This window comes from Mus musculus, chromosome 6 (genome assembly GCF_000001635.26).
Source record: "Mus musculus strain C57BL/6J chromosome 6, GRCm38.p6 C57BL/6J".
NCBI classification, from domain to species: domain Eukaryota; kingdom Metazoa; phylum Chordata; class Mammalia; order Rodentia; family Muridae; genus Mus; species Mus musculus.
This window is the reverse complement of record NC_000072.6, coordinates 120,187,921-120,214,600: the sequence shown is the minus strand read 5'-3', so window position 1 is coordinate 120,214,600 and position 26,680 is coordinate 120,187,921. Positions and strand designations below refer to the sequence as shown.

The 26,680-nt window shown below is 50.0% G+C and overlaps 2 protein-coding genes across 10 annotated transcripts in view; one reads left to right on the top strand and one right to left on the bottom strand.

Moving 5' to 3' along the window:
• Window positions 1–13,848, top strand: part of B4galnt3 (beta-1,4-N-acetyl-galactosaminyl transferase 3) — a 94,165-nt gene extending 80,317 nt beyond the window's left edge. For 4 of the 5 annotated variants that reach the window (XM_006506316.4, NM_198884.2, XM_017321658.1 and 1 more), the window contains 6 exons: window positions 4,193–4,509; window positions 5,215–5,368; window positions 5,623–5,695; window positions 7,325–7,478; window positions 7,996–8,122; window positions 10,683–13,848. In XM_006506316.4, the coding sequence (XP_006506379.1) occupies window positions 4,193–4,509; window positions 5,215–5,368; window positions 5,623–5,695; window positions 7,325–7,478; window positions 7,996–8,122; window positions 10,683–10,791 (934 nt within the window). In that variant the 3' untranslated portion in view covers window positions 10,792–13,848. Of the gene's footprint in view, window positions 1–4,192; window positions 4,510–5,214; window positions 5,369–5,622; window positions 5,696–7,324; window positions 7,479–7,995; window positions 8,123–10,682 lie in introns of those variants that run through there. The other variant, XM_006506318.4, reaches the window with a different exon arrangement.
• A 221-nt stretch (window positions 13,849–14,069) lies between these two features.
• Ninj2 (ninjurin 2) overlaps window positions 14,070–26,680 on the bottom strand; it is a 107,152-nt gene continuing 94,541 nt past the window's right edge. Inside the window, exons 1-4 of one of the 5 annotated variants that reach the window (XM_006506224.4) lie at window positions 21,064–21,178; window positions 16,467–16,698; window positions 15,774–15,958; window positions 14,070–14,588 (exon numbers count right to left, since the gene is read on the bottom strand). In XM_006506224.4, coding sequence (XP_006506287.1) covers window positions 15,792–15,958; window positions 16,467–16,686 — 387 coding nt within the window. In that variant the 5' untranslated portion in view covers window positions 16,687–16,698; window positions 21,064–21,178 and the 3' untranslated portion in view covers window positions 14,070–14,588; window positions 15,774–15,791. Of the gene's footprint in view, window positions 14,589–15,773; window positions 15,959–16,466; window positions 16,699–18,825; window positions 19,136–20,694; window positions 20,779–21,063; window positions 21,179–26,680 lie in introns of those variants that run through there. The other 4 variants (XM_006506223.4, NM_001347432.1, XM_017321614.1 and 1 more) reach the window with 4 other exon arrangements.

Here is a 26,680-nt window from a genome sequence, read left to right as displayed (position 1 = left end):
CTTGGTAGACTGGTGTCTGCCCTCTGAGAAGGAGCTTGGGAAGAGAGAAGCAAGCAGAGCAGGCTGAAAACATAAGGCCCAGCCTCAGATGGCAGTTAGAAGGCATGACTAGAGCTCTGCTCTCCCTCCCCTTCCCTCTTAGGTGTCATGTTGTGCCCCCTCCCTCCCACCCCTCATACTCCCTCTTATATATATATATATTTTTAATCAGTCAAGATCTTTTCAGAGAAAATTTGCATACTATTAAACCCAGTATGCTGGCATGTACAAAATGCTGGTTTTAAAAGTACCTTCCCGGGGCTGGAGAGATGGCTCAGTGGTTAAGAACACTGACTGCTCTTCCAGAGGTCCTGAGTTCAATTCCCAGCAACCACATGGTGGCTCACAACCATCTGTAATGGGATCTGATGCCCTTTTCTAGTGTGGCTGAAGACAGCAACAGTGTACTCATATAAATAAAATATATAAATAATTCTTAAAAAAGAAAGAAAGAAAGAAAGAAAGAAAGAAAGAAAGGAAGGAAGAAAACTTTCACAATAGAGTTCAGCTACCACTAGTGTCTAATAATTCTAGGACTTATCCATTACCTTAATGTTAGCTCAGGTCCAGCCTGCACACCAACCAGGCAAGTGCTGCCCTCCTGAGCTATATCTCCAGCCCTTTCTTTTCGAAATAGGGTCTCAGTCAGTTATGGAGGCTGGCCTTGAATTAACAGTGTAGCCCGGGCCTAGAGCTTAAGTTCCTCTTGCCTCAGCCTCCAGAGCAGCTGGAATTACAGGCCTGTACCTGAGAGAAAAAGTCCCCTCTGCCAATTATTTTAAAACAGCTATCCATCCCACCATGGTTATTCCAGTGTTAGCGCTATCCTGCCTCTCCGAGGCACCCTGTACCTGTTAGTTGTCCTGCCCTGCTCCTCCCTCCATCTGTTCTTCCCAGGCTCTGGGAACAGCAATGACTGCTCTACTCTGTGGGATAGCGTTATTGCTATGACAGATACATGAGGACCCGTGGTATTTGTCTTTCCGTGCCTAAATTATTTGTTCTACAACCCTACCCATATTGCTCTGAAAGATTCTGCTTTTTTAAAAAATTTTTATTTATTTATTAATATTTATTTATTTATTATATGTAAGTATACTATAGCTGTCTTCAGACACTCCAGAAGAGGGCGTCAGATCTTGTTACGGATGGTTGTGAGCCACCATGTGGTTGCTGGGATTTGAACTCAGGACCTTTGGAAGAGCAGTCGGTGCTCTTAACCGCTGAGCCATCTCACCAGCCCAAGATTCTGCTTTTTTATGGCGAAATAATATCCCATTCTCTACGTAAACCAGTGTTGTTTATCCATTCACTTATGGATAAGCATTTTGGTTTAATTTTTGACGATTGCTACTGGAGCTACAGTGTACACATGAGGGCAGATGGCTTAGTCATACTGATGCCAGTCCCTTTGGGTAGTGGGATAGCTGCATCACATGGTCACTCCAGTTCTAGTTTTTAAAGGAACCACCCTGATTTTTTCTTTAGCGACTGAACTAACTTACACTCCCACCAACGTGTCTTATTTGTCTGTATCCTCTCTAGTGGCTGCCACTCTGTCATTTGACAGCTGTGACAGTCTTTCCAGGGTGAAATGGTTTCATTTTGATTTTATCCTGATGATTAGTAACACTGAATTTTTTTATGTACTTGTTAGCCATTTTTTTAAAAGATTTATTTATTTATTATATGTAAGTACACTGTAGCTGCCCTCAGACACTCCAGAAGAGGACATCAGATCTCCTTATGGAAGGTTGTGAGCCACCATGTGGTTGCTGGGAATTGAACTCAGTACCTATGGAAGAGCAGTCCATGCTCTTAACCGCTGAGTCATCTCTCCAGCTCCCTTGTTAGCCACTTTTAAAAGACTTATTTATTTTATATATGTGAGTGGTTTGTCTTTATGTATGTAAGTACATCGTGTATGTGCCTGGTGCCTTCAGAGGCCAGAAGAGGATGCTAGATCCTCTGGAACTGGAGTTAAAGATGGTTGTAAGCCACCATGTGGGAGCTGGGAACCAAACCTAGGTTCTGGAAGAACAAGTGTTATTAACCACAGAGCTGCCATCTCTCTAGCTTATTTTCTTTGGTGTGTGTGTGTGTGTGTGTGTGTGTGTGTGTGTGTGTGTCCCTCCTGTGTCCTCTTCCTAAGTGCTAGGATTAGACATATGCTACCATGCCTGGCCTTTTGTTCTTATATGTGGACTTGACTTGTCTGGAACTCCTCACTGTGAGGGTGAGGCTGGCCTCAGACTCTTAACGCAAAACTCCTGATTCTGTCTCCCAAATTCTGGGATTACAGGCATATACCTGGGGGCGGGGGTGGGGAGGGGAGTAGAGAGAGGTTTTTTTGAGACCAAGTCTTGTAGATCCTGCCTGGCTGTACACTTTGTTTTCTTTAAAAGGTATCTGTTCTGGGGTAGAGAGGTGCTCAGCGGGTAAGAGCATTAACTGTGAAAACTTTAGGGGCCTGAATTCGATTCCCACATGAAGGCCTGGCACGCCGCTGCTTGGACAGGTACAGGTAGCTCCACTAAGATTCCCTCCACATCTGTAGAGGCTGTCCGCCTGCATGTGTGCTCTGTCTATCTGACGGTCTTGCTCATTTTGGCTTTTTGTTGCCTGTGTGCTTTGAGGCTCACACTTGCTAATCCTTTGCTCAGAGCAATGTCCTGAAGCATCACCAGCTGCTTTCTTTAGTTACACCTTCCTTTCTGGTCCTAAATAGAGATGTTTAAGCCTGGAGACTTAGAGTTGAGTTTTGAGTGGTGAGAAATGTGGGCGTGGTTGTGGGCGTGGTTCTATCCCTCTGCACACGCAGTGTGGAGGAAGCTGTCCAGCAGACAAGGTGTGTTCTGCTGTCTTTGTTGCAGATCAGCTGACTGTAAATGCCTGATGTATTTCCAGGTTCCTTTGTCCCTCTCCATTGATCGACCTCTGAGGGGTGGTGTTGTGTTGAGCACCCCTGTGGTTGACTGTGTGTAACACCGTAGTATCATCTCCGTGGAGTTTTCCTTTAATCATGTGACGTGACCGTTTGTCTCTCCTGATGAGTTTTGGGCTGAGGTCTATGTTTTTGGATATCACAGCAGCACTTCTGTTCTGGTTTGTTCCGTTGGAACACCTTTGCCATCCTTGCACCATAAGGATCTCTGTTTGATGGAGAGATGAGCTTCCTGGAGGCGGCAAATAGATGAATAGAGTTTGTTGTTGTTGAAGGTTTATTTTGATCCCAGCACTCAGGAGGCAGAGGCAGGTGGATCTCTAGGTTCAAGGCCCACCTAGCCTATGGAATGAGTTCCAGGACAGTCTGGGCTACACCAAGAAACTCTCATAAAGAAAAAAAAATTTTTCCCCTTATTTTTCTTTTCTGTGTATGACTCTTTTGTCCGTGTACCACATGTGTACAGCGCCTGCAGAGTCCAGAAGAAGGGGTTGGGTCCCCTGTGGCTGGTGTTACATATGGTTGTGGGCTGCTGTGTGTGCTAGAAATTCAATACAAGTCCTCTGGAAGAGTACCCAGTACTCTTAACTTCTGGCTCATCTCTGCAGACCCAAGATTTATTCTAAGTGGTATGTCAATGAGGGTGGGGGTTTATGTGGCTACAGACACCCTCCATGTCTGGAAAAGCCTGGCAGGTCCTCTGGAGCTCGGTGGCTGTAATTCACCCGGCACCCAACTCAAGGTCCTCTGAAAGAGAGCAGCAGGCACTTGTAACCACTGAGCTATCTTTCCAGTCCCTGGATCCTGTATTTTAATCCATTCTATTAGCCTGTATTATTATTATTATTATTATTATTATTATTATTTTGACTGGGGGATTGAGACCATTAATGATCAGAGTGACTGAAGGTGTATTAATTTCTATCATTTTGATGATTTTTCTTAATGTGGGCTGATCTCAAGGAGTCTATCACCAAGACTGCTTGTACAGTGAGCCTTAGTGCTTTGAAGGCCTCAATGATCATTGTGCTTCAGGAGCAACATTTTAGACGGAGGAGGCAGCGAGGCTTAGGCAGGCTGTATATCTTGTATGAGCCTCTACAGCTAACCGATGGCAAAGCAAAGACAAGAACCAGGATCTCTGACAACTGGCCCTGCAGACTTCTACCACATGCCCTCTGCTCACTCTAGCTGCCCTCTGTGCCACAGGAGATACCAGCTGCAGCGCATTGTGAATGTGGAGAAGCGCCAGGACCGGCTGCGCGGGGGGCGCTACTTCCTGGAGCTTGAACTGCTGGATGGCCAACGCCTGGTACGGCTCTCGGAGTACGTGTCCACTAGAGGCTGGCGGGGAGGTGACCACCCAGGCAGGGAGGACACAGAAGCTCGGAACCTGCAGGGTCTGGTCTGGAGCCCACGCAACCGTCACAGACATGTCCTGAATGCCCAGGATCCAGAGCCCAAGCTCTGCTGGCCCCAAGGTTTCTCCTGGAACCATCGAGCTGTGGTCCACTTTATTGTGCCTGGTAAGCCTTAGCAGGGTGGGGTCCTGGTGCCCACCATGAACACTGGGTCTGTTTTCTTGATTTGATCTTCCAACTGGGTTCACAGAAGAAAACGAATTGAACGTTGTTGTGTGGTTAGCAAACAGTGGAACTGAGATCTGATGCTGAGTTGAGGCTGGTACTTTCTGTCGTGTAGGTCTTCGGGTTGGATGTGAGCATCAACTTGGGTTGTTGTCCAGGAAAGAAGAGTGAGGATATTATACAGAGTGGGATTTATTTTGATGATGATGGTGGTGGTCCAGGGCCTGCCACATGCTAAGTAAGGCACTGAGCCCCACCTCCTGCCCTAGTGTGGTCTTTCTAATGAGAAAGGAAAACATAAGACAACGTGTAACAATGTGACCAGGCAGGACAAGGGATGAGCAGTATGAGAAGATGGGTAGATAGCAGGCCTGTTAAAGCTGGCCAGGGTTGCTCTGATGTGTCCCACCTAAGACTGTCTCCAAGGCCAGGCCTGGAAAGTGCGGAGGGAGCTGAGCTGTAGAACCCCCAGTAGCTGGCGAACCCTGCCCCTTCTTAGAGTCTCTGTGCTGCATGCTAATGGATTCCTGTGGTTGCCTTATCCCCTTTAAAGGTTGATGGGACTCCTGACTTGGGTCAGTGCTGAGAGATGTTCACCCTTCCTTAACTCTTGCTGTTTTCTCCTTACCTGACCTACCTGGATAGTGAAGAACCAGGCTCGCTGGGTGCAGCAGTTCATCAGAGATATGGAGAGCCTGTCCCAAGTCACTGGAGATGCACATTTCAGCATCATTATCACAGACTATAGCAGTGAGGACATGGATGTGGAGATGGCTCTGAAGAGGTCCAGACTGCGGAGGTAAGGAAGACCTCTGGCTACAGCTGGCTTTTCACTTTCCTGATGTCCCAGGACCACTGCTCAGAGTGGAACCAGAAGCCACAGCCAGCTCTCCCCAGTACCAATAGCCAGCTCCTACCCACAACCCAGGAGCACCCACCTGTGCTCTACTGTGTGTCTCTACTGTGTGTCTCTACTGTGTGCCTTCCAACTCCCTTCAGGGCTCCTACAGCTGAATCCTTACACCCGATCCAGCGTTTCTTCTCTTCCTGCAGCTACCAGTACCTGAAGCTGAGTGGAAACTTTGAGCGCTCTGCTGGACTGCAGGCTGGCATAGACCTGGTGAAGGTAACGGGGCCTCAGGGGGGCTTGGGTGATCAGGAGACTAGTTAGGAGACAGACAGTTGGAAGGTGCAGTCCGCTGCTTGGCAGGGCAGGGGTTGGGACATAGGGCTATGCTTGTCACATTCCATTACTGTCGTAAGATAACCTGAGTGCCCTTGTTTGCTTGCTGTTGCTGTGATAAACATCATGACCAGAAGCAACTTGGGGAGGAGAGGGGTGACTGGTTCACATATCTGGAGCACGGTGGACCATTGAGGGATGGTGGGCAGGACCCGTGGAAGGAAGGTGCTTATATTATAGGCTTGCTCTTCCTAGCTTGCTCGGCTTTAACTTTATAAAAAAGATTCACTTATTTATATAGTTTATGGATATGAGCACTCTATTTGCATGTATGCCTGCATGCCAGAACAGAGAGCCAGACAGAAGAGAACCTCAGATCCCATTACAGATGGTTGTGAGCCATCTGTATCATGTCGTTGTGAAGAGTTGAACTCAGGACCTCTGGAAACGCAGCCAGTGCTCTTAACTGCTGAGCCATCTCTCCAGCCCTCATTTTAATTTTTTAAATTAAAAACCATTTCAGATGGTTTTGAGCTGCCATGTAGGTGCTGGGAATCCAGCCCAGGTCCTCTGGACACTGAGAGCCATCTCTCTAGTCCTACATCTTGCTCTCTCATACAACTCACGCTGCCCAGGGGTGACAACACCCACAGTGGTCTGCACCCTCCCACGACAGTCATGAATGATGAAAATGCCACGCAGACTTGCCCACAGTTCAGTCTGATGGAGACGCTTTCTTCATCGAGTTTCCTCTGTCCTAGGTGACCCTCGCTTGTGTCGAGTTGGGGTAAAATAAACAAAACAATCCGCACACTGGGTTAAATGAAGATGAAGTTTGTTACTGTTCGTCATGCCTGGAACAATACTCAAGGCCTTGTGCAGGCTAGGCAAGCTCCCTTCCACTGAGCTACACTTTCAGCTCTGAGGAAAGGTTCATCTGGTTCATGGTCACCTTGCCCTGTTGCTTTTGGGCCTGTGGGGCCATGAATTATGGCAGAGGACAATGCTCACCTCATGGCACCAGGAAGTGAAAGAGAAGGAGGCTGGGAACCTCAATATCCTAGTGATCTAAATTCTTCCTGTAAGTCTCACCTCCGACAGGTTCCCATAGCACCACAGGTTGGAAAGCAAGCCTTTATCACACAGCCCTTGGCAGACACCAAGACCATAGCAAGGAGCAACCTTGACACTACATTGCAGACCCAGCTCTACAGGGAACTAAGTAAATGGCAAGGAAGTGTTCTCCCCATTGTTAGAGCCCTCAGACTCCATAAAACATGGGACAAAAGTTAGGCGTTGGTACATACCTGTAATCCCAGCTCTCTGGAGGATAGGCAGGAGGTCCTGAGTTAAGGCCAGCCTGGACTACACAGATGCCAGGTGAGTCTTTGCAAGATAGCATGACTCTGTCTCAGCAGAAAGAGAAAGTAGGAGAGGAGTCTGAATTCACTAAGTCCTGCTACAAGAGATTGTAGAAATTTGCCCTGTGTTTGGCTTTGTGTGAGCTGTCAGTCGCTCCAGTCTCCCAGCTCTGGTCCAAGGGTCTGCTAACTTTGCCTTCTCTATCCCCAGGATCCACACAGCATCATCTTCCTCTGTGACCTGCACATCCACTTTCCAGCAGGAATCATTGATACCATCCGGAAGCACTGTGTGGAGGGCAAGATGGCCTTTGCCCCCATGGTGATGCGGCTGCACTGTGGGGCCACCCCACAGTGGCCTGAGGGTAAGCCTTGCCCTGGATAGGGAGGAGGTGATAGTTGACCTTGGCGTCCAACACGAAGGCTGGAAAAGTTCACATCTAAGCATCAGCGTCTTTCCCATCCTGCCATCCTGTCTTGTCTGAGCTTTGGACAGACCTCAGGCTCTACTGACAACCACAGTAGCAGGCAGAGCGGTGGCACTGTCCTCCCCCAGCATGCAGTCATCTGACATTCATACAGTATCTGCTGCGTGCTGGATGCTGTGCGCAGGAAGACAGGAAGGTGGAGAGACAAAGTAGATGAGAAGGGCTGCTGGGGTCACATCCTAATTGCCAGCCTACAGTCGGGTTGTGACATCAGCCATGGTCACAGCTATGTTTGATCTTAAGTCTTCCTGGGGGGTGGGGAGGGGCTTCCCCCAGACAGGTCAGGGACTTCCCTAGCTCTCAGCTCTCTGCCTCTGTCACCCCAGTCTCTACCATCAGAGCCTGTGGGATCCCAGTGTCCAACTCATCTCATCGGTGTCTTGTCTGCCCACAGGCTACTGGGAAGTAAATGGATTTGGACTGCTCGGGATCTACAAGTCTGACCTGGACAAGATCGGAGGCATGAACACCAAGGAGTTCAGAGACCGCTGGGGAGGGGAGGACTGGGAGCTGCTGGACAGGTGACCCTGGAGGAGGGCCTTTAGGGATCTGCTAGAGCTCCAGTGCCAGGGGCCCTCAGGGCAGCGAGGCCAGGGCCACAGAACTTTGCTGCCGATTCCCAGGGCACAAGAAAGTATATGGAAGTACACTCTTCAGGAGGTTAGCTTCACCGACACGCAGGTTGTCTATCCAGCAGAGGGGGTTGGTATCTCTACTGTGCGTCACAGTGTGAGTGGTTGGTTGTGTTGTCAGGGGTAAAACAAGAGCCTGGAGCCAGATAATGAAAATGATGTTCTTAGGACCAGGGGAGCCCCCAGGCTAAGATGAGCATTCTCCCAGAACAAGCTAAGATGAGAATTCTCCCAGCCAGAGATTGTGTTCCTTCTAGCCATAGCTGCTGGAGGCGAGGCCGAAAGCTGTAGAGGATGCTGGGAAATTGGCTAAAGGTCAGGAGTGAGTTGGGGCCAGCAAAATAAGCAAGTATGGATCCTTAAATGACAATTGGATATCCAGGGGGGTCTGGGTTCCTTGAGGTGAGGAAGGAGCGGGTTTTGAAAAGAAGTAATAGTCTCAGAGAAGAAGGAGAGGGCTGGGTTATAGAGCACCTGCTTAGCATGAGTGTGGCCTTACACTCAGTTCTAGGTATTAAACCCAGTACTAAAGAAAAGAATGTATATATACAATATATGCACAGGGGTAGGGTGTGTGTGTGTGTTATTTGCTACTCTTGCCATCATTGTGACAAAGTACCCAACTGAAGCAACTTAGGAGAAGATGATTTGGCTAGCGGGGTCATTGTTAGGGAAGGTGTCGCAGCATTCCTGCGGACAGGAGCTCCTGACATCAGAGGGAGAGACAGTCTGGAACTAAGACAGACTGAAGCTCATATCCCAGCACATGTTGTGCCTTTGCATCCACTCATACATTAGCATCCTTAGCCTAGTGTGGTTGCATATGCTGCTAACCCCACCCAACTGGGGAGCTGGAGGCAGGAAGACTGTCATAAGTTCAAGGCCAGCCTGGGCTACACAGCAAGACCCCCACTCCCCACCTCAATCCCACATCCCCCCTCCCCCAGAAAAGAAAGGAAAGAGAGAAATGGGAGGACTCAGGGGAGCAGTGGATTTGTTCAGCAGGTGGGTCAGGAAAGTGTTCCTGCAGGGCTGTTCGGGGATGCCAGGCTGTGGGAAGGGGAGGAGAAGGTGGCACTGGAGTTTCTCCCACATTTGCATGTGACTCCTTTTTCAAGAAGTTTGTTCCCAAGAGGAAAGAGAGAGGTCTCAACCTTAAGATATGCCCTAGAGGGGAAAGCGAGCCTCTAACTGCCAGAAGGGTGTCCACAGAAGGAAAAAGGAACGAGACCAGAGGCACCAGGGGCAATGCTACTTCCTGAGGCAGGTAGCAAGGTATAATAACTTCTGGGTTATTATAATAGGCAGGTCTCATTGCCCAAGGCCTCGCTTCTCCTCCTTACCAAACTCCTGTGTTCCGTGCCGTTGTCTCCATTTCTCAGAGGGGAAACCGGTTTGCAAGGTGGTTGATTTTTTTTTTTTTTTGATTATTTGCCCCCTTCTCTCTCCCCCTGTAAAGCATCAAAGGCCTAAAAACCAGACCTGCTTTGATTTCCCTCTGGAGGGAAGAAAAGGGAACATTGAAATACCGAGAGTTAAAGGTGGGGTAGGGAGAGTTTCAGAGAGCTCGTGTCAAATAACAGTCACAGGGAGCCACATCCCAGAAGACCCCGAAGCAGATGGGAGCGCAGTGTAGCAGTTACTGTCCCATATGCCCTTTGTGCTGGGGCTTTGTGCTTTGATGCAGACTTCCAAAATAGTTCTTAACCCTCCTGCTGTCTTTGCCACCTGAGGAAAGGGCTGCTTCCCTCTAGCTGCAGTCCAGTTTGAAGTAAAGGCCTCTTTGGAAAGAGACCCTGCCACTGCCAACTGCTCAGATGAAAGTGTTGCCTAGCCTGGGTGAGACCTTGGCTTTGACCCCCAGCACTGGGTGGCACCCACACCTGTAATCCCGGTTTCCAGGAGGGCGAGGCAGAAGAAAATCTTGAGTTTGAGGCCAGCCTGAGTTACGTCACAGGATGATTTCCCATACACGACAAACAAGAGCAGGAAAAAAGTCGGAAAAAAGCGGATTCTCCAGTTCCTGTCTCTGCTGATACTGTAAATGCAATTGGTGTGTGCTGGAAACTGTTCTGCATGCTACAAATGCAAATGCATCTCGTGTGTGAGTGTGTGTGTGTGTGTGTGTGTGTGTGTGTGTGTGTGTGTGTAATTAGAGAGGATGAGTGAGTATATATAAATACACAGATTTATAAAATTATTGTCTTCTCTTAGAGAGAGCATCTTTGATAGGCAACTCTCTGACTCACACAGCTGGGACTGCAACCCAAGCAGGCTGGCTCCACTATACCTGGCTTGCTGGAGGGAAGCAACCAGAGAAAGGAAGGCAGGGTCTGACAAACATGTGGAAGGGTGGGTCCCTCAGGGGCCCAGTTGCTCTTGGGTGCCTGTTGCCTGGGTACCGTTGTGTGCCTCCTTTTGCTGGCTCACACTGCCCTCTCCCCTCCAGGATTCTCCAAGCAGGCCTGGAAGTGGAGCGGCTCTCCCTCAGGAACTTCTTCCATCACTTCCATTCCAAGCGAGGCATGTGGAACCGTCGCCAAATGAAGATGCCGTGACGCCGGGTGGGCCAGCCGCTTAGAGCTCCTTGACTTGCGGTTGACCTCAGTGCCCTGCTTGCTGCTGAGGAGGGACTCTGAGGACCTGAAGCCTCAGCACTAATTGCCCTCTCCACCGGGAACTGTCCCTTCATGCAGGGATAGGCGAGCGCCAAGGCTCCTCTGCTGCTCACCAAGTTGACAGATGGACAGATGCTGGGCAGTGAGGTCAGGAAGACAACACCTGCTTGCTTAGAATACCATCTTGTCCACTAAGGTGCATTCCCACAGCCCAGTGCTCCTCACAGGGAGTGGTGACTGTGAACCAGAAACTTCAATGGGACAGATTTTATTTGGGGTGGGAGGGGGAATGTGGGTAATTTTTTAACAGAGAATGAAGACTTCTGTCTAGACCCAGCACCGTCTGGGGTCAAGCTGTACGTTGCAGACCTCAGACCCACCCTGAGGTGCTGGTCCCATGCAGAGTACTTCCAGCTCCAGGCCCAGCCCGTGCCTTCTAAACCCACACATCTCTCCTGGTGGCTACTGAACAGCTGGCCTTAACCCAATCGGGCCAGTAACCCAAGTCGGACAGACAGAGAGTTCTCTAGACTGGAAGCCCAACACTGGTGGCATCTTCCTACTGCAGTGGGGTGTCGGGTGGGAATGGGTGGGCAGAGGGCCCATTCTCCCAAGTGTCTGACATACGGGCTGGTGTAAAACCAGCAAGATCAAGCAAGAAGAAGAAATGCCCCTTCTCCTTTGACTCTCCTGCCAGGTAAGACCCGGAGAGAATAGGAAGGCATCACCAAAGGTGACATGAATAGCCTTTCAGTTACTTAAGAGAGACTTGGGGACGGACTCAAGCAACATAGAAAGGCAGGAAGGGAAGGAAATGTGTATACTGCAAGCCTAGTGCCCTTGTGGCCTTGCCCTCCTGCAGAGAGAGCCCAGCCTCCCAGCCCTAAAGAAATAAGGAGGTGAAACCGGGCCCTCAGATAAAGGGCAGGGCAAGGTATGGGACAGACAAGAACAGGGGCAGGAAAAGCTGGAAAATGGCTAAGTTCTGAGAAGAAGCAGCCTGCAACCCCTTCTGTCCACCTGATGGCGCGTACTTAGCTGTACTAATAATCCCGGTCCTCTCTGGCTGGAGACGCTCTGCTGCAGCTGCTTCACCAGTGGTGCATTGAATGCTGGGCATTAATTAAGCTCAGTCTGTGAAGGGGGATGGTGAGGGTCAGGGCACCATCTTTCTGCTGTGAGAAATGGCTGGTGGGTATGCAGCAGGGCCACTTTGCAGAGCGTGACCACTATGCTGTGAATCAAGAGGGCCGCATCTGGAGTTGCAGGACCCACGTGGTGGGCTCTGAGTGCCAGGAGCAGAGCTTGGCACATCCAAGGTGGGGCCCTCTGGGAACCCACCGGGCCTTTCTTTGAAGCTATCCGAAGGGCAGGGCCGTCTGTTTCTGGGCTGCAGCTTTTTCTCCTGCCTGCTCAGGCCCTCTGCCCTTTAGAAAAGGTGCACAGGAAGCAGGCTAAGGCTGCAGCAGAACAGCTGGAGCGCCGGGCTTCTCTCTGAAACCAGAAACTTTGGGCCCTGTGCTCGAAGGCCAGAGCCGGTGGCTGCAGCCCTCCTGTTCTGTCCTAAGGACTAGAATCCCCCTGGGCCTCCCCACCCTGCTTGCCTCCTCCCTCCCAGGTCTAGTGCCTTGTGTCTGACATCTGTTACCTCCTTACCATCTGCCTTAAGAGAGAGGAAAGTGCCGTGGGTGGGGAGAGGGAGGAGGGCATTAAAGTCAGCATCTTAGAAAACAAGCGGCTGTTTCCTTCTTGCCCAATCAAGGTAGGAAAGGGTTGGGTGGAAGAGCCAGGGGTGTTCCTAAGCCATTCATGTCCCTCAGCTGTCTGCTCAAGGACACGCTAAGGACCATCCATCCCCTCCCTTCTGACTTGACTCCTGGTTCAGTGCTTGCCAGCAGAAGGGACATTTTCTGTGCTGTGCTTGGGAAGGGCACAGCAGTGTCCCGAGTCTATTAGTCTCAGCAGCCCAGGTTGTGGTCTCAACTAGAAAGTCCCCCACCCCCGTCCTAGTGAGGAAGACAAGCTAGAACCGTGCAGCTGTAATCCCAGCACTTGGGATGCTAACACAGAAACGTCAGGAGAGCATGTCAGCCTAGGCTAATAGATAAACATAAGAAAATCTTTTCTGTGTGAGTTGAAGATGCCCTACTAAGGCTTCGCAAGTGTGAGTTGGCCTCCCTAGTTATGTTTGACCTAGGCAAAAATTTTTCAAGAATTTATGTATATGGGTGTTTTGCCTGCGTGTCTGTGTGCCACCTGTGTGCCTAGTGCCCAGAGAGGCCAGAAGAGGGCATTAGATTCCCTGGAACTGGCGTTACAGGTGTTTGTAGGTCACCAGGTGGGTGCTGGGATTTGAACCCAGAACTTCTGGCAGAGCAGCCGGTGCTCTTAACTACTCGGCTGTCTCTCTACTTCTCCCCCCACCTCCCCTTTTTTCTTAAATGCTTTTAGCCATGTTTAGTGGTGCATGCCTTTCATCTCAGCACTCCAGAGGCAGAGGCAGGTGAAACTGTGGGTTTGGGGTTTGAATCTAGCTTGGTCTACATAGTGAGTTCCAGGCCAACCAGAATTACATGGTGTGACCCTGTCTCAAAAAAAGAAAAAGAAAAATGTAATCATTTAGAATGTATGTGGTGTATGTATGCCACAGTGCAGGGTGGTGTCAGAGGGCAGCTTTCAGTGATCCGTTCTCCTCCCTTCACATCATATGGGGTTCCTCCGGCTTGGCAGCAAGGGCTTTTGCTCACTAACCTTCCCACCAGTGAAAATCTGTATTTTTGTTGTTGTTAAGATGTATGTGTTTCAGAGCTGGAGAGATGGCTCAGTGGCTGAGATCAACAACTCTCCCAGGGAGCCCAGGCTCAATTCTCAGCACCCACCTGGTGACTCACAATTGTCTGTAACTCCAGTTCCAGGAGACCTGACACCTTCACACAGACATTCATGCAAGCAAAACACCAATGAACATAAGATGAAAATAAATTATTTTTAAAAAGATTAATGTGTTTCATGTACATTAATGCTCTGTCTGCATGTAACATATGCATGCCAGAAGAGGGCATTGGGTCCCATTATAGATGGTTGTGAACCACCATGTGGTTGCTGGGAGTTTAGCTCAGGACCTCTGGAAGAGCAGTCAGTGCTCTTAACTGCTGAGTCATCTCTCCGGCCCCAAACATTTGTATTATTAGAACACACCTAAGAGACACCAGACATCATTAGTGTGAAAAGTGGAGTATGTTTATAGTAGATTCTTTAAAAGGCTATGTGTGCATTCGTCAATCCAGAACTCAGTGACCTCTGTCACCATACAGACGACAATAAGCCTTTTTGAGGACGAAGATGATGAGGTATCCACGCACCAGCCTGATTTAGAACCCATTGGACTGAAGACAGCAAGACTAACTCGGTGAATTTTCAGATATCTTTATAGATAGATTCCATTTTGCAGAAAGGGAACATTGAGGCCTGGAGCACAGGAAAAGAAGGCAGTGCAGAGTGTGCAGGCTGTGCAGGAGCTGCCTTAACAGACCGAGTTACTGCTGCTGGAAGCAGCTCGGGCCTCCAGACCAAAGTGCAATTACGTCACCCAGGAAAGAGGCCCACTTTAATTCTGGTGCTGTGGACAAGAGGCAGGGGTTTCTTCGTAGCCCTTGAAGCTCTCCTGGAGGCTGTGGGAAATGCTAGTTATCCTGACAAGTCAGGGACAAAGGCTGAAGTGGCTCTAGACCCAGCTCCTGCAGGGAAAACAGACAAAAGGTAATGCAGGGGCGGGGCCAGATGAGGCTCCTCCTGGGCTGGATTTACACCCAGTCCGCATGCTGATGTAAGTAAAGAATGGAGTCATTCAGGCGCCCTGAAGTGCAGTTTCCAGGCTGCTCCTAGGGGGAGCATTATGGATGCTGTTGTTGGCTCATCTGCCATAGTAGGGGACCAAGCAATGCCTGACTACTGTGCTGTTAGGCAGCATCAAGTAGACACCACAGCCCCATCTTTTTCTTGCCAACAGGCCACAACAGACACTAACCACACAGGCCCTCCGTTCCATCCCAAGCTGGGGGTGGGGTCTGCCTAAAAACCAGCTGGGTGTGGCACACCTGTCATCTTTAGTTACACAGGAAGCTTAGGTCTAGCATGGGTTACAAGAAACACTGCCTGAAAGCAAACAGCAAAAGAAATGAAGGATAGTCACCCCTTCAGAGCAAAGGTCTCAGGGGCAGGTTTCACTAAGTCCCCCTCATGCTATGTGTACTGACTGTGGGAGGCTTGTCCCTATAACCCAGCCCTTATGGTGCACAGAGTGAGGAAGGCCGACTCCTGTATCCCTCATGATTTATTTGCCGTGGCAGGCCCATCCCTTCACACCAGAGCTTGTGGATGTACGGTGGGAAGCTCATGCCTGTAACACATCGCTCATGGTGCATGTCCTGTGTGAGGCCCGTGCTTTAAGCCAGCACTCTCTGAATACCCTGGTTGGAGCCTGAAACCAGCTTGCCAGCCCTCATGGTGTGTGTACTTGAGAGTTGGGGGAGGCATGCTTATAAACAAGCACCAACTGTGAAGATTCTGTTGGAGGCTGACATTTGTATACCAACAGTCAGTGTGCGTGTATAGGCTCGAACCTATAACCTAGCATTCAAGGTGCAGATACATCCATGACTCATGCATGCAATACAGCATCCATGGTACATGCATTGTGGGAGATTTACACATGTATCCCATCCCCCATGGTGTGTGTACTTTGGGAGGCCTGTCAGCTCTTCAAGGACTCCCTTGCCTATGGGACTATAGACCTTCCCCCTTGGTGTGTGTGTGGTGGTGGGAGGACGGAAAGAGAGCCCTCGTACTCTGACCTCCAGAGACCGAGAAAGTCATTGATGAGCCCTTGGATCTGAGGTCCTCTGGGCCTCTGCCTCATTCACCTGGGACCTAGGTAGTCATCAAATAGGATTGCTGGAGGTCCTGGCAGCCATGGAGGCTGCATGGTGTGCTCCGAAAGCAGTGATAAAAATGTTGATGACCACGGTTATGAAGACCAAGATGGTGGCAGCATTGTTGAGCTTATTTAAATGCCTCTGGTTCTCTACCTCATTCAGGTTCAGGATGGCTGTGGAGACAAGGAGATCAGGGTGAGTGGTGGTGGATGGTGGGTGGGTAAGGGTCAATCTAACAGGGCCAAAGCCTGGAGCTTCCCTCTCCCCACCCATGAATTTGGAGACAACCTGGCTTTGGAGACCGATCAGGAAGAAATGAAGTCACTGGACTGAAGTGTGTTTGAGTCTTCTAGCACATGAAACATCTACTGGATGATTCATAGAATGGACATTGGGATGCAAAAACGTCTACGAGGGAAGGTGTACTTCCAATACAATGGACACAAGAAATTGTCACTAGCTAGTAGGGTCAGTCATTTATCAGCTGCCGAGAAGTGCCCACCCATGGGATATGAGGAGATAGGACTGGGGGTGCCCTTAGTGTAGGATCTGTTACCTAGGCGTAGATGTGTAACCCCTCTGTTAGCAGGTGGCTGGGAAGTTTCACATATGATGCAGGGACCTTTCCTACCACCAGGGGGCGCCAAGGCAGAAAGCCTGACTCCAGGCTGGGCTCCTTACCGATGAACACAAGAAGGAGGCTAATGACCACTTGCAGGAGCAGAGAGACAATGATGAGGGTGACTAGGGTGGTGTAGTACTCCGCGAATGGCCCTTGCTGCAGCACTGATTTCAGCCGCATGGCATTGGACATAAAGAGCGCCACGTCTAGCATGCTCTCTGCCACACTCTTCTTGGTGGCATAAAAGTTCAGGTCTATGCGCTGGTTCCCTCCGCGCATGGAGTGCCTGTGCTATAAGAGAAGAGAATCTGGTAAAAGGGCTGGAAGGGACTGGGAAGAATACAGGGGTTTTAATACCCTCCCCAAAGGCGATGAAATGTCCTCTTGGGTGACAGTGACAGCCTCCCTGCTCAGCTAATGACCTGAAACCAATGAAAGGTTGGGAGGATGTGGAGGTGATAGTGGGTGTACTGTTGGTTGAATGGATTGGTGGATGGAACCTCTGTGGACCACTAAGCTCTGAACTAACTAATGCAACATGACAGAATCTGTTTCACTATTGCCGTACACCTTCACGTCATCAGATGAAGACAGACAACAGAAGGAGATCTGAGACCTGGCTGAAATGGAAAAAACACTTCCTCCAGCATGGCCAGCCCCACCTTAGCCAGTACCTGGGTCAGGAGTCCTAGAGCTTCCTTCCCACTCCCCCATATAAAGGACCATGGGCTATTAGAAAAACACGTCTACACAGCAATGCATAGCAGTTGAAAGGTCTTAACTTTAAAAATTGTTTGGGAAGACTAGAGATGTATCTCGGTGTATAGTGCTTCCCAGCATGCCCTGGGCTATAGTTTCGATTCCTGCCATTGCTGAAACAAATTAATATTTTAAATTATTTTAAAATAATTTGGTTTGTTTTTGTTTTCCAGGGCAGAGTTTCTCTGTATAGCCTTGGCTATCCTAGATCTCCCTTTGTAGATGAGGCTGGCCTTGAACTCAGAGATTCACCTGCCTCACCCTAACCCTAAGTGATGGGATTAAAGGCATGCACCCCCACTGCCCTGCTAAATAAAATTACTTTTGAGATATAAAAGCAAGTTCTTGTTCTCACTAATTCTAATATCCCAGAGGGGGCGCTGCAAGACCTTTGTAGTCGCTCAAGAGTGCTTGGAGCAGATGGAGCTAGAAGAGGCAGAAGCAGGAAGACTCTACATGCTGTGGTCTCACAGGGCATGGTGGTGGCCACCTGTAATCCTAGAATAGGAAGGCCAAGGAGGCAGAGGTGAGAGAGGAGCAGGTATTTGAGGCCAGCCTGAGCTACACAAGACCCTGTCTCAAAACACAAGGGCCTATGAGGTGGCTCAGTGAGTAAAAGTGCTTGCTGTAAAGTCTGACAGCCTAAAGTCAGTCTCCAGGGTGTGGTGTGGGTGGGTGGGTGGGCTGTGAATAGAGAGGTCACTGAGTGGGTGGATGCAGAGATATAGGTAAACTGTGGGCGGGTAGGTCTATAGACTGGGATGGATGGATGAATGGATAGGTGGTGGGTGGATGAGAGAAATAAGTTTTAGGGAGTTTGGGTGTCTCTTTTACTCAGCATGCATAACTCTAATAGGTTCTCCACATCCCTTCACATCTTCACAAGGCTCAGGTAGTTAATTATACCTAGGCCTTTTGAGACGGAAGGGCCTGTTTAATCAGAATCAGGGCTTTAAAGGAAGCCAGTTGTGGTAGTAACATCTGAAATCACAGTATTGGAAAAACAGAGCCAGGACAATCACCACGAATATAAGGCCAGCCTGGGCTACATCGTGTCTCAGAATAGATGGGACTGGCTAGATGGCTCAACAGGCACTCATGCTTGCTGCCCAAACCTGAGGACTTGAGCTTGATGCGTGGAACTGGAGGTGAAAGGAACAACCCACTCCTCAAAACTGCCCTGACACCCACACATGTGTCATCCCGACACCCACACGTGTGCCATGCCATGTGTGATGGACACACAAGGGTGGTAAGTGAAAAATTTAAAATAGACACTAATAAATATACCCAAGATAGCCTAACAGTCGTTTTGGAGTTGAACATGGTGGCTCATGTGTAGGCTCTCTTGAAATTGTTTGTTTTGGTTTTTTTCTGCTTTGGTTTTACTACACACACACACATATATTTAAAGACAGGGTCTCATGTATAGTCCAGGCACAGTTCAAATTCGCCATCTTCTGGCCTCAGCCTCTGAGCTGAAGTGTGCACTCCAGCTTTAGGTAGGATAGGAATGCAGAGGAGATGGGGAAGTCAGGTGTAACCTTGGCTAGGGGATGAGATTGAAGATTCACAGGGACTCCTTATTAAATGTAGATGGAGCATGCCCACCAGGAAGAAGTGAGGCTGGGTGAGTTAGAAGAGACAGTCACCACTCACCCCTGTGCTCCACCCGCTGGGATACAAGCTGCTCACATTGGGCCCTGGTCATGACCATCAAAATCAGACTGGAGGCTCTAGTGTGGTCCACTTGGTAGGATGCTTAGCATAGAGCCCTGGATTTGATCCCCCAGGACAACACAAGTGGCTGCTGGTGACACACACTTGTAATCCTAATAATCTACAGACGAGGGGTCTTGACTGTTGTGTCTTCTCAGCCAGTTAAAGAATTGAAAGGCAGGACAAACCCCGAGCACAACGGCGAGCAGGGGAGACGTCTCAACCACCACAGCAGCAGACAATCTGCAGTTGCAGAAAGTCATTTCTTGAAGGCAAAGAAACACACACACACACACACACACACACACACAAAGCAGACACCCGGAGAAAGAGATTTCCCACCCCCAAAAGCAAACTGGGGCTAAAAGGAAAAGAAAAAAAAAATCCAATCTCTTCTTGAGAGCTGCAGGTTTTAGATTCGCTAAAAAGTTTTCCTCCTCCAATTTAGGATTGGCCAGTTTAAAGAAGGAGGGCTTGAATTGCCGGCGACTGTTGAGTAGCCCGTGCCAATCTGGTCTGGAACTGGTTGGGCCAGTCCATCAGCAGGTGGCCTGTTGGAGGAGTTAGAGTCCCTGGTAGGCAGGCAGCCAGGAAGAAGGGCCGTCCCAGGGACTCACTCCCAGTCTCCCACTGGCCTTCTCCAGCGGTAGAGAGAGACAGGAGGATCAAGTGAAGCTTGGGGAACTGCAAAAGTGAAGACCCAAGTTCACACTGTTATGCTCGCCAGGCACTGGGGAGCAGAGATGGGTGGATTCTGGAGTCTGCAGCCAATCTCCGTCAGTCTGGGAACACCGGGTCTGGTGAGAGACTGTCTCAAAATGAAGAGTGATTGTGGAAAACACCCGGCTTTGAACTCTGACCTCCACAAGGATACACTTTCCCCTAGCCGCACAATTTTAATTAATCTATACAAGGTTCAAATGTGTTTTAATTGAACACACTTGGGTGGCCCTAGTGAAAATAGAACATTTATCCTTTCCCTGAGCTAAATGAGAACAGAGAGAGTGGCATTGTTTGAAGTCATCGCCTAGGGGTTAAAATAGCACCCTACACACAACTGTTAGACAACAAGGCCTGGGGCGAGGGAAAGCCTCTCAGAAGCCCTGAGCTAGAACAGCGACCACCCCACCGCCTTGGATTGCTGGCTTCTTGGGATGAGGAGGGAGCCTTTGTTTCTGCCTGACAGCATGCTCCTCTCTCCCTTCCTGTGCTGTGATCTCACGAGGAGATTAGCTTTGTAGGCCGGGCTGACAACATTGTATCAATAACTAAAACCGCTAGAAGCTGACTGGGGAAGGACCGGGAAACTCCAAGGCTGTAACGCTGTGTCGAGAGTTGTTTCAAAGCTAGAAATCCTTGACAAATGGATGTCTTAATTATAAACTACTTTACAAAATTCATATTTAGAGAACGATAAAGTCAAGTCGAGCTCCCAGAACTAAAAAATGAAAATGAAAAAGCTGAACTCCAGAGGTGGAGATATGCTTCTAACTGTTAAGAGCACTTGCTGCTCTTACCGAAGACACAGCCAACACAGGTGGCTCTCAGCCACCTCTAACTTCAGATCTAGGGGGATCTAGTACCCTCTTCCAGACTCCATGGGAAGGCCAATGGTTACATCCGACCCAAGGCTATAGGCCAAGGCCCTGGCTCATTTGCTTAAGGCCTGGTCTGAATCACTCTGAGAACACCAACAGATGGCTCACTTGATAACATTTTCCAATGGGCTGCCCCCCCAATCCCCACTCCCCAATCTCCCAACCCCCCACCTTTGAGCTGTTTCCCATCCCCTCTCAAGCCCTTCCTTACCATCCTTCAGGACTTTGCCCCTCCTTCCAAAAGCAGCTCACACCTGGTTTGAGAGTTGATAGACTGGCTGTCTCTAAAAACTTTCAGGGGCAGAGCCTTAACTCAAACCTCTAGCCAGGTGTTTAACATTGGCTGTAGGTGGGGCTTGGGGGGTTAAGGAGTCCTGGAAGAGCAGGAGATGCTGGGAAACATCATTCCAAATTTCTACAAAAAAGTATCATAATCTCAACTTTAATCCCCTCTCTCTCATGCTTGCCTCGTGTGTGTGTGTGTGTGTGTGTGTGTGTGTGTGTGTGTGTGTGTGTTACCAGGCCTTCACACATGCACACCATTCATTCTGCTACCGAGTCCCACCTCCAGCTTCTCTACCTTTTGTTGCTGTTGCTTTAAGAGCCTGTTTTGCAGAGGATGTGGGATAACTGTGGGTTTAGAAGGTGTGGACCTCTCAGAATTCAGGTCTCGCTTTCATTTTGCTTGAAGCTCTGCTATTCTCCCGAAGGCCAGTTCTCCTGTGTCCACAGGGTGGCGTGCGAGGTTCAAAGAAGCTGCTTGGGAACTAGGTGTCAGAGTGATATTTCAGTCCCAAGGAAGTGCCCCACCACATGACAGGACAGAATTGTGGAACCTGAAGATTGGAGCCTGAATACACACAAGTGGATAGCCTAGAACCCACCAGACACAGCTGGCAAGGAACAGTTTAAGAAAGCCAGTGGTACTGAACCTGGTGGTATTGCCCATAATGTCAACATATGGGAGGCAGAGGCAGGAGGCTTTTGAGTTTAAGGCCATCCTGGGCCAAACAGAAAGATAGCAAACCAAAACGAAGGAACAGGAAGCTGGATCTGAGGGAGATGATGGAGGGATCCCCAGGTGGGAACAGCAGCAGACCTGCAGCCTGGGAGGAAGGTGTGCTCAGAGGGAGGGGCTGTGAGACTCTGGAGGAAATTGCTTTGATCTCTTCGGTTCTTGGCAAGTGAGGAAAAGATTCCCTACACCCTACCGTCTCTATCTCCCCAACCCCCGCCTCTCCCCCCCCCCCCCGCCCCTCTCCCCCGACCTGCTGGGTCTGAGAATGGAATCCGCTGTCCTAAACCAGTGTTTCTCAGCCTTCCTAATGCTTTGGCCTTTTAATACAAGTTCCTCATGTTGTGGTGACCCCCAACCATAAAATTATTTTCATTGCTACTTATAACTGCAATTTTTGAATCATAATGTAAATGTATGGTTTCTAATACAGGGGTCTCGACCCACAGGTTGAGAACCACTTACTGCCCTAAATCCTGCAGTATAGCATTCTTCTCCCTAGCCCACTAGAAACTCCATCAGGGATCTGGCTAAGCGAGGGTCATGGGGTTGCAACAGGGTGGTGCCTTGGGAGATCTGGCCCTTTAAGGCCGGAGCCCCGGCGGGTCAGAACAAAGGCCCGGGAATGTGGGCTGGATCAGGGAGCAGAGCCATTCAGCATGAGTCATTCTTTCATGGAGTCAGAATCCCTGGCTCCTACTTGCCTTGGCCTCTCCCGTGGGCCGAGGGACAGCATCCAGGGCCCGTCTGCAGAGCTTGGACCAGAAGGCTGGAAGTTCCCGCCCAGCTCAAACCCTGCTAGGGAGGCGGCGGTTCATGATCTTGGGTTCCTGGCTTTGGGGTTCAGTTCTCCCCAGAGCATGGGGGTTCAGTTCTCCCCAGAGCATGGGTGCTCAGTTTCATATCTATACAACGTGAAGAAAAACCAGGCCTCTGGAGGAGATGGGCTGTGGGGAGGCGGAGTGAGTCTTCTTCCCTGGAAGTTAAGGCAGAATCCAAGATTGTGAGATCTGTCTCACAATGGTCATCTCTCAGTCTTGCTCAGGACCTGCTCTCCTTCATTCTATACGCTCACTTAGTAACAGAGGGACAGAGTCCGAGGCCAGGGTCCAGGAGACCCTGTTCAAGATATAACAGCCCCAGAGAATCCTGCCAGCCAGGGATGCCTGGGAACCTGAAGGCAGCAGTAGTAGGTGTGAGTCGAGGGGCAGGGTTATGCTGAGGGAATCCTAGAGGTCCATTCCGGGACCCAGAGTACCTTCAGGACTAAAGTATGTGGGGTTTGTGATTGAGGTGGGTAGGTAGGGGGTGAGCACATCAAAGACCTAATTCCCACCCCCCAACCCCGCTCTTGCCTCACCTCCCCCATTCCAGTTTGCAATCCCTTTAGCCCTCTTGCCAGGCCCCACCCAACCCCAAGCCTGGGAATCCTATCCCTTCAAGTGAGCTTCTTAATTCAGCCCTTCATCTTTGTCGTTGTGTATTTTTGCTTCTTTACTCAATTCAGGCAAACAGGAAGGGACTGGCTCTAACAGAAAAGTAAACACATTGTCACATTGTCTATTGACATTCTAGTTACCAGGGACCTTGATGTCCACCATCTCATCCTGCTTTTTCTTAGAAATGAGATTACATGGATGCTGTCTCATGGTGTGTGTGTGTGTGTGTGTGTGTGTGTGTGTGTGTGTGTGTGTGATGGAAGTTGGATAAAATTGTTCTACCAAGAGGCTACAAAAGACCCAGAACCCAGCTGAAGGTAGAGACCTGGTCCCTTCTCCGATCCATCAAGCTGGTGTGTGAGCAGGCCAGCTCTCCCAACCCTGTCCTTGTCTGTGCAAGTACAGAGCTGAGTTCTTTTTAGCAGAGCCATCAAAGAAGGAGGAGGCTCCCTCCTCTGGGTGGAGAGTCTCAGGCTTGAGACTATCCGCTGAGAGGAATTAAGGCCAGGCAGCTGTGGGGCCAGGCCAGGCTAGAGACAGTGAATCACTTTGCCCCATGCAGCCCCAGGCACTGGTGACCTTTGGATGAGTCACTCCTGTCAGTTTTGAGAAAAGCCATGCAGGCAGTCCTTCTGTGTGTCAGCTCAAACCCCGGCTACACAGAGAGTAGGTCAAATGATGACCTGTCAGTTGGCCTCGGAGTAGTAAGCCACCTAGAGATTCTAAGAGCACCTGGAAAGTTGGCGATGAGTCCCCGGCTTCCAGAGGCTGATTTCCTACCCCAGGAAAGGGTGGGTCCATCCTAGAATGCTTGTTTAAACCGTAACCCCAGGAAAATTATTCTACTCATGGGTTTGAAGTAGGTGTTGGGATGTTCTGCTGTCCTATCAGAGTCCAGCTTGGGAAGGTGATGGGCCTGCCCCACTGTGTTGCACATACGCTGGAGCCCATGTAGGCCCAATATACTGTGTGGCTGTGTAGCTCCAACACCCTAGAACCATGTAGCTCATAGTTATGGAGGACATATCTGGCACAGCGTTAAATACAGGACATGAGTCAGCTTAGTCCTCACTCAGCCCTGCAAAGATGAGAGCATCACCATGTAGTGAGCAGAATGCAAAGAGTTCAAGGAACTCACCGAAAACCACACAGTAGAGTGCCCTTCCCTTTGTACTGGAGTCAGCATCTTAACCCCTCCCCTACAATGTTCCAGAAGCTAAAACATGCTTAGGGTCTAATGACAAACATATGAACAATGCAGGATGGCACGTCTGTAATCTCAGCACTCAGGAGACTGAGACAGGAAAAAAGCAAGGACAACCTGGGAAAGAAACAAAACAAAGAACCCTAAAGATGAACTACATGGTGGTAGTCAGATGAAGGGAAGTAATCCTATAGTCTGGTCAGGGCACACTGCTCAATGGAAGTCTAGCCCTTAGTCCCAGGGAAGCTTGCTCCAGACTTGCCTGAGTCTTCCAGGCCTATGTGTCCCCAACCCCTGCACTGCTGTGGGCAAAGAAGACAGAGGTTTGCCTTGGATTGAAAATGTTAAAACATTTAACAGAAGCATCTGGGAGAACTGGTCGACCTTGGCTACTTCTGCTGTGAGAAGGGAACATCTGTCCTGTTTGCTGTGCATAGCTGGGGCTTAAGCTCCCTTGTAGAATGCTTGTCTTGTAGTATTCATGAGGCCATGGGGTTTGATCATCAGCATCCAAGTGGAGGGCGGAAGGATGGGAAGCAGGCCCTTGAGAAATATTGAACTTATGGAAGACAAGCAGACAAACCCCCAACTCAGGATTATCCGCCCATATGTGGCCCTACAGGCATTTTAAATAATCTCTTCTGACTCAGGGCCTGTCCCAGCCCAACTTTTGGTGTAGGCACCACTTAGCTTTTCCACAAGCCCCAGAGACTTGTAATGCCTCTCCACTCCTTGGACAGCCTCTGTCCACACCCAAGGCATGCCATACCACACCAATCTCCCAAGAAAAGGAAATATTCGCCCAAGCGTGATGACACTGTGTATCCAGGGTCCCTGCTCCTGCTCTTGGCCTGCAGACTTCTGCCTTCTGGGCTGCTCATCTCTCCAGCCTGTCTCCTACTCTTCTCCCCACCCTTCCCCATGGGGCGGACTAACAGCTAACCGTTTTTGAAGGCTCTGCCTGTGCCCGGAGCAGGATGCTGAGAAGCAATGGTACACATTAGTCACAGTTCCCTAAACATACTCCACCCTTCTTGCCTGTTCTGGAGGCCTGTCTGCTCTATGCCCCTGGAGGAAGTGTCCTCTTTCTGCTAGACCCCTTCCCTTGGTACAGGCTCTGTTCCCCTGTCTGTGTTGGCCTTTGGCCTTCTTTAGGCCTCTATATGGCTCCCTCTTCTGCTGTCTTCCCTGCCCCTTTGGACACGGTCTCACTGCATAGCCCAGCTGGTCTTGAACTTAAGCTGTCTCCACCTTTAAGATCCTCTCTTGCATATTCTTGGGTTGCACAGTCCCCGAGCTCAGTCCCTTGCTAGTGTTTGGTGCTAGGATGCTGGAGAAGAAACTTAAGTGTCTCAAATACACACTGCTTTCCCACAAATTTATTAAAGAAAAGAGCTTTAGGGTGTGGCATCACTTCCGGGACAGGGGAGTGGCTTGGGACATCTGTTGGAAAACCTGCTCCACCCCTAAGGACTGTCTTTTTCTCTCCTGGACTGTAATCCTCACATAGGGCTGACAGGCCCGGTGCTGTCACTGTCTTCAGGCCAAAACCCACAAAAGGGCAGACTCCTGCGGCTCTCTGTTTGGGGCAGGCCCCATGCCGCCACTGTGCCGCCCTTGGCCTTCCATGCCAAGAGCAGCCGTCTTGCCCTTAAAAATCAACAGCCTCTAATCCGCGGTAGGGCGGGGTGTCTTTTGCGTGTTATTCTGGTGATAATCCCTGACTGTCCCTGAAAGCTCCTCCAGCCTTGGATTCAACCTCCCTGGGAGGCTCCAGCTCTTGCCCAAGGCCCCAGGACTGGGCCTGGACCGTGCAACATTAAAGATGAGGGGCGTGGCCTTCGGGGGGGCTGGGGGGAAGGGCTGCGGGACTGCGGTTGTCCCGCAGGGGAGGCCAGGAAACTGCTTAGAGAGGCTCAGGTTAGCTCAGCCCCTCCCCGGCAGGAATCTGAGTCTTCGGAAACCCAAGTGAGAATTACAGGCGACAATAGGGTTGGTCCTCCACTAGAGGAGGCAGAATGTGCAGAGAGGCTGCAAGGGAGGACCTGCGTGGGAGAGCGCGGCGGGGCCTGCTTACTCTTTGCGGAGAGCTCGCCCATCTCCCCTGCAAACAGAACTTGGCCAGTGGCCTTTAGGAAAGACTACTCAGAGTGCAGTTAACCGTGGATTTACCACACACAAACTGCCCAAGGATCTATCTGTTCCCCCCACCCCCCCACCCCCCAGTGCTCACCCAAGACCAGAGCACTTTCTGGGTCAGAACTTTGCTTGGAGGTTTTCAGCCCCATTTGGCACTTAGCTCTAGAGTCCACTTTGGCTCTAGAGTTTCCCCCAAAGCAAATATTCTCCAGGTCCACCCAGCCCACCTCCGCTGCCCCGCTGCCCCGTGGATCCTACTTTTAAGAGCCAAGTAAAAGAGTTAACACGGAAAGAGCAACAAAGACAATGCTGCCTGCCGAGCACAGCTCTGAAAATGGAACTAGTCCCAAATTTGTAAGTGAAGGAACCGAAGTTCCAAGAAATTGGCTGCCCAAAGGTC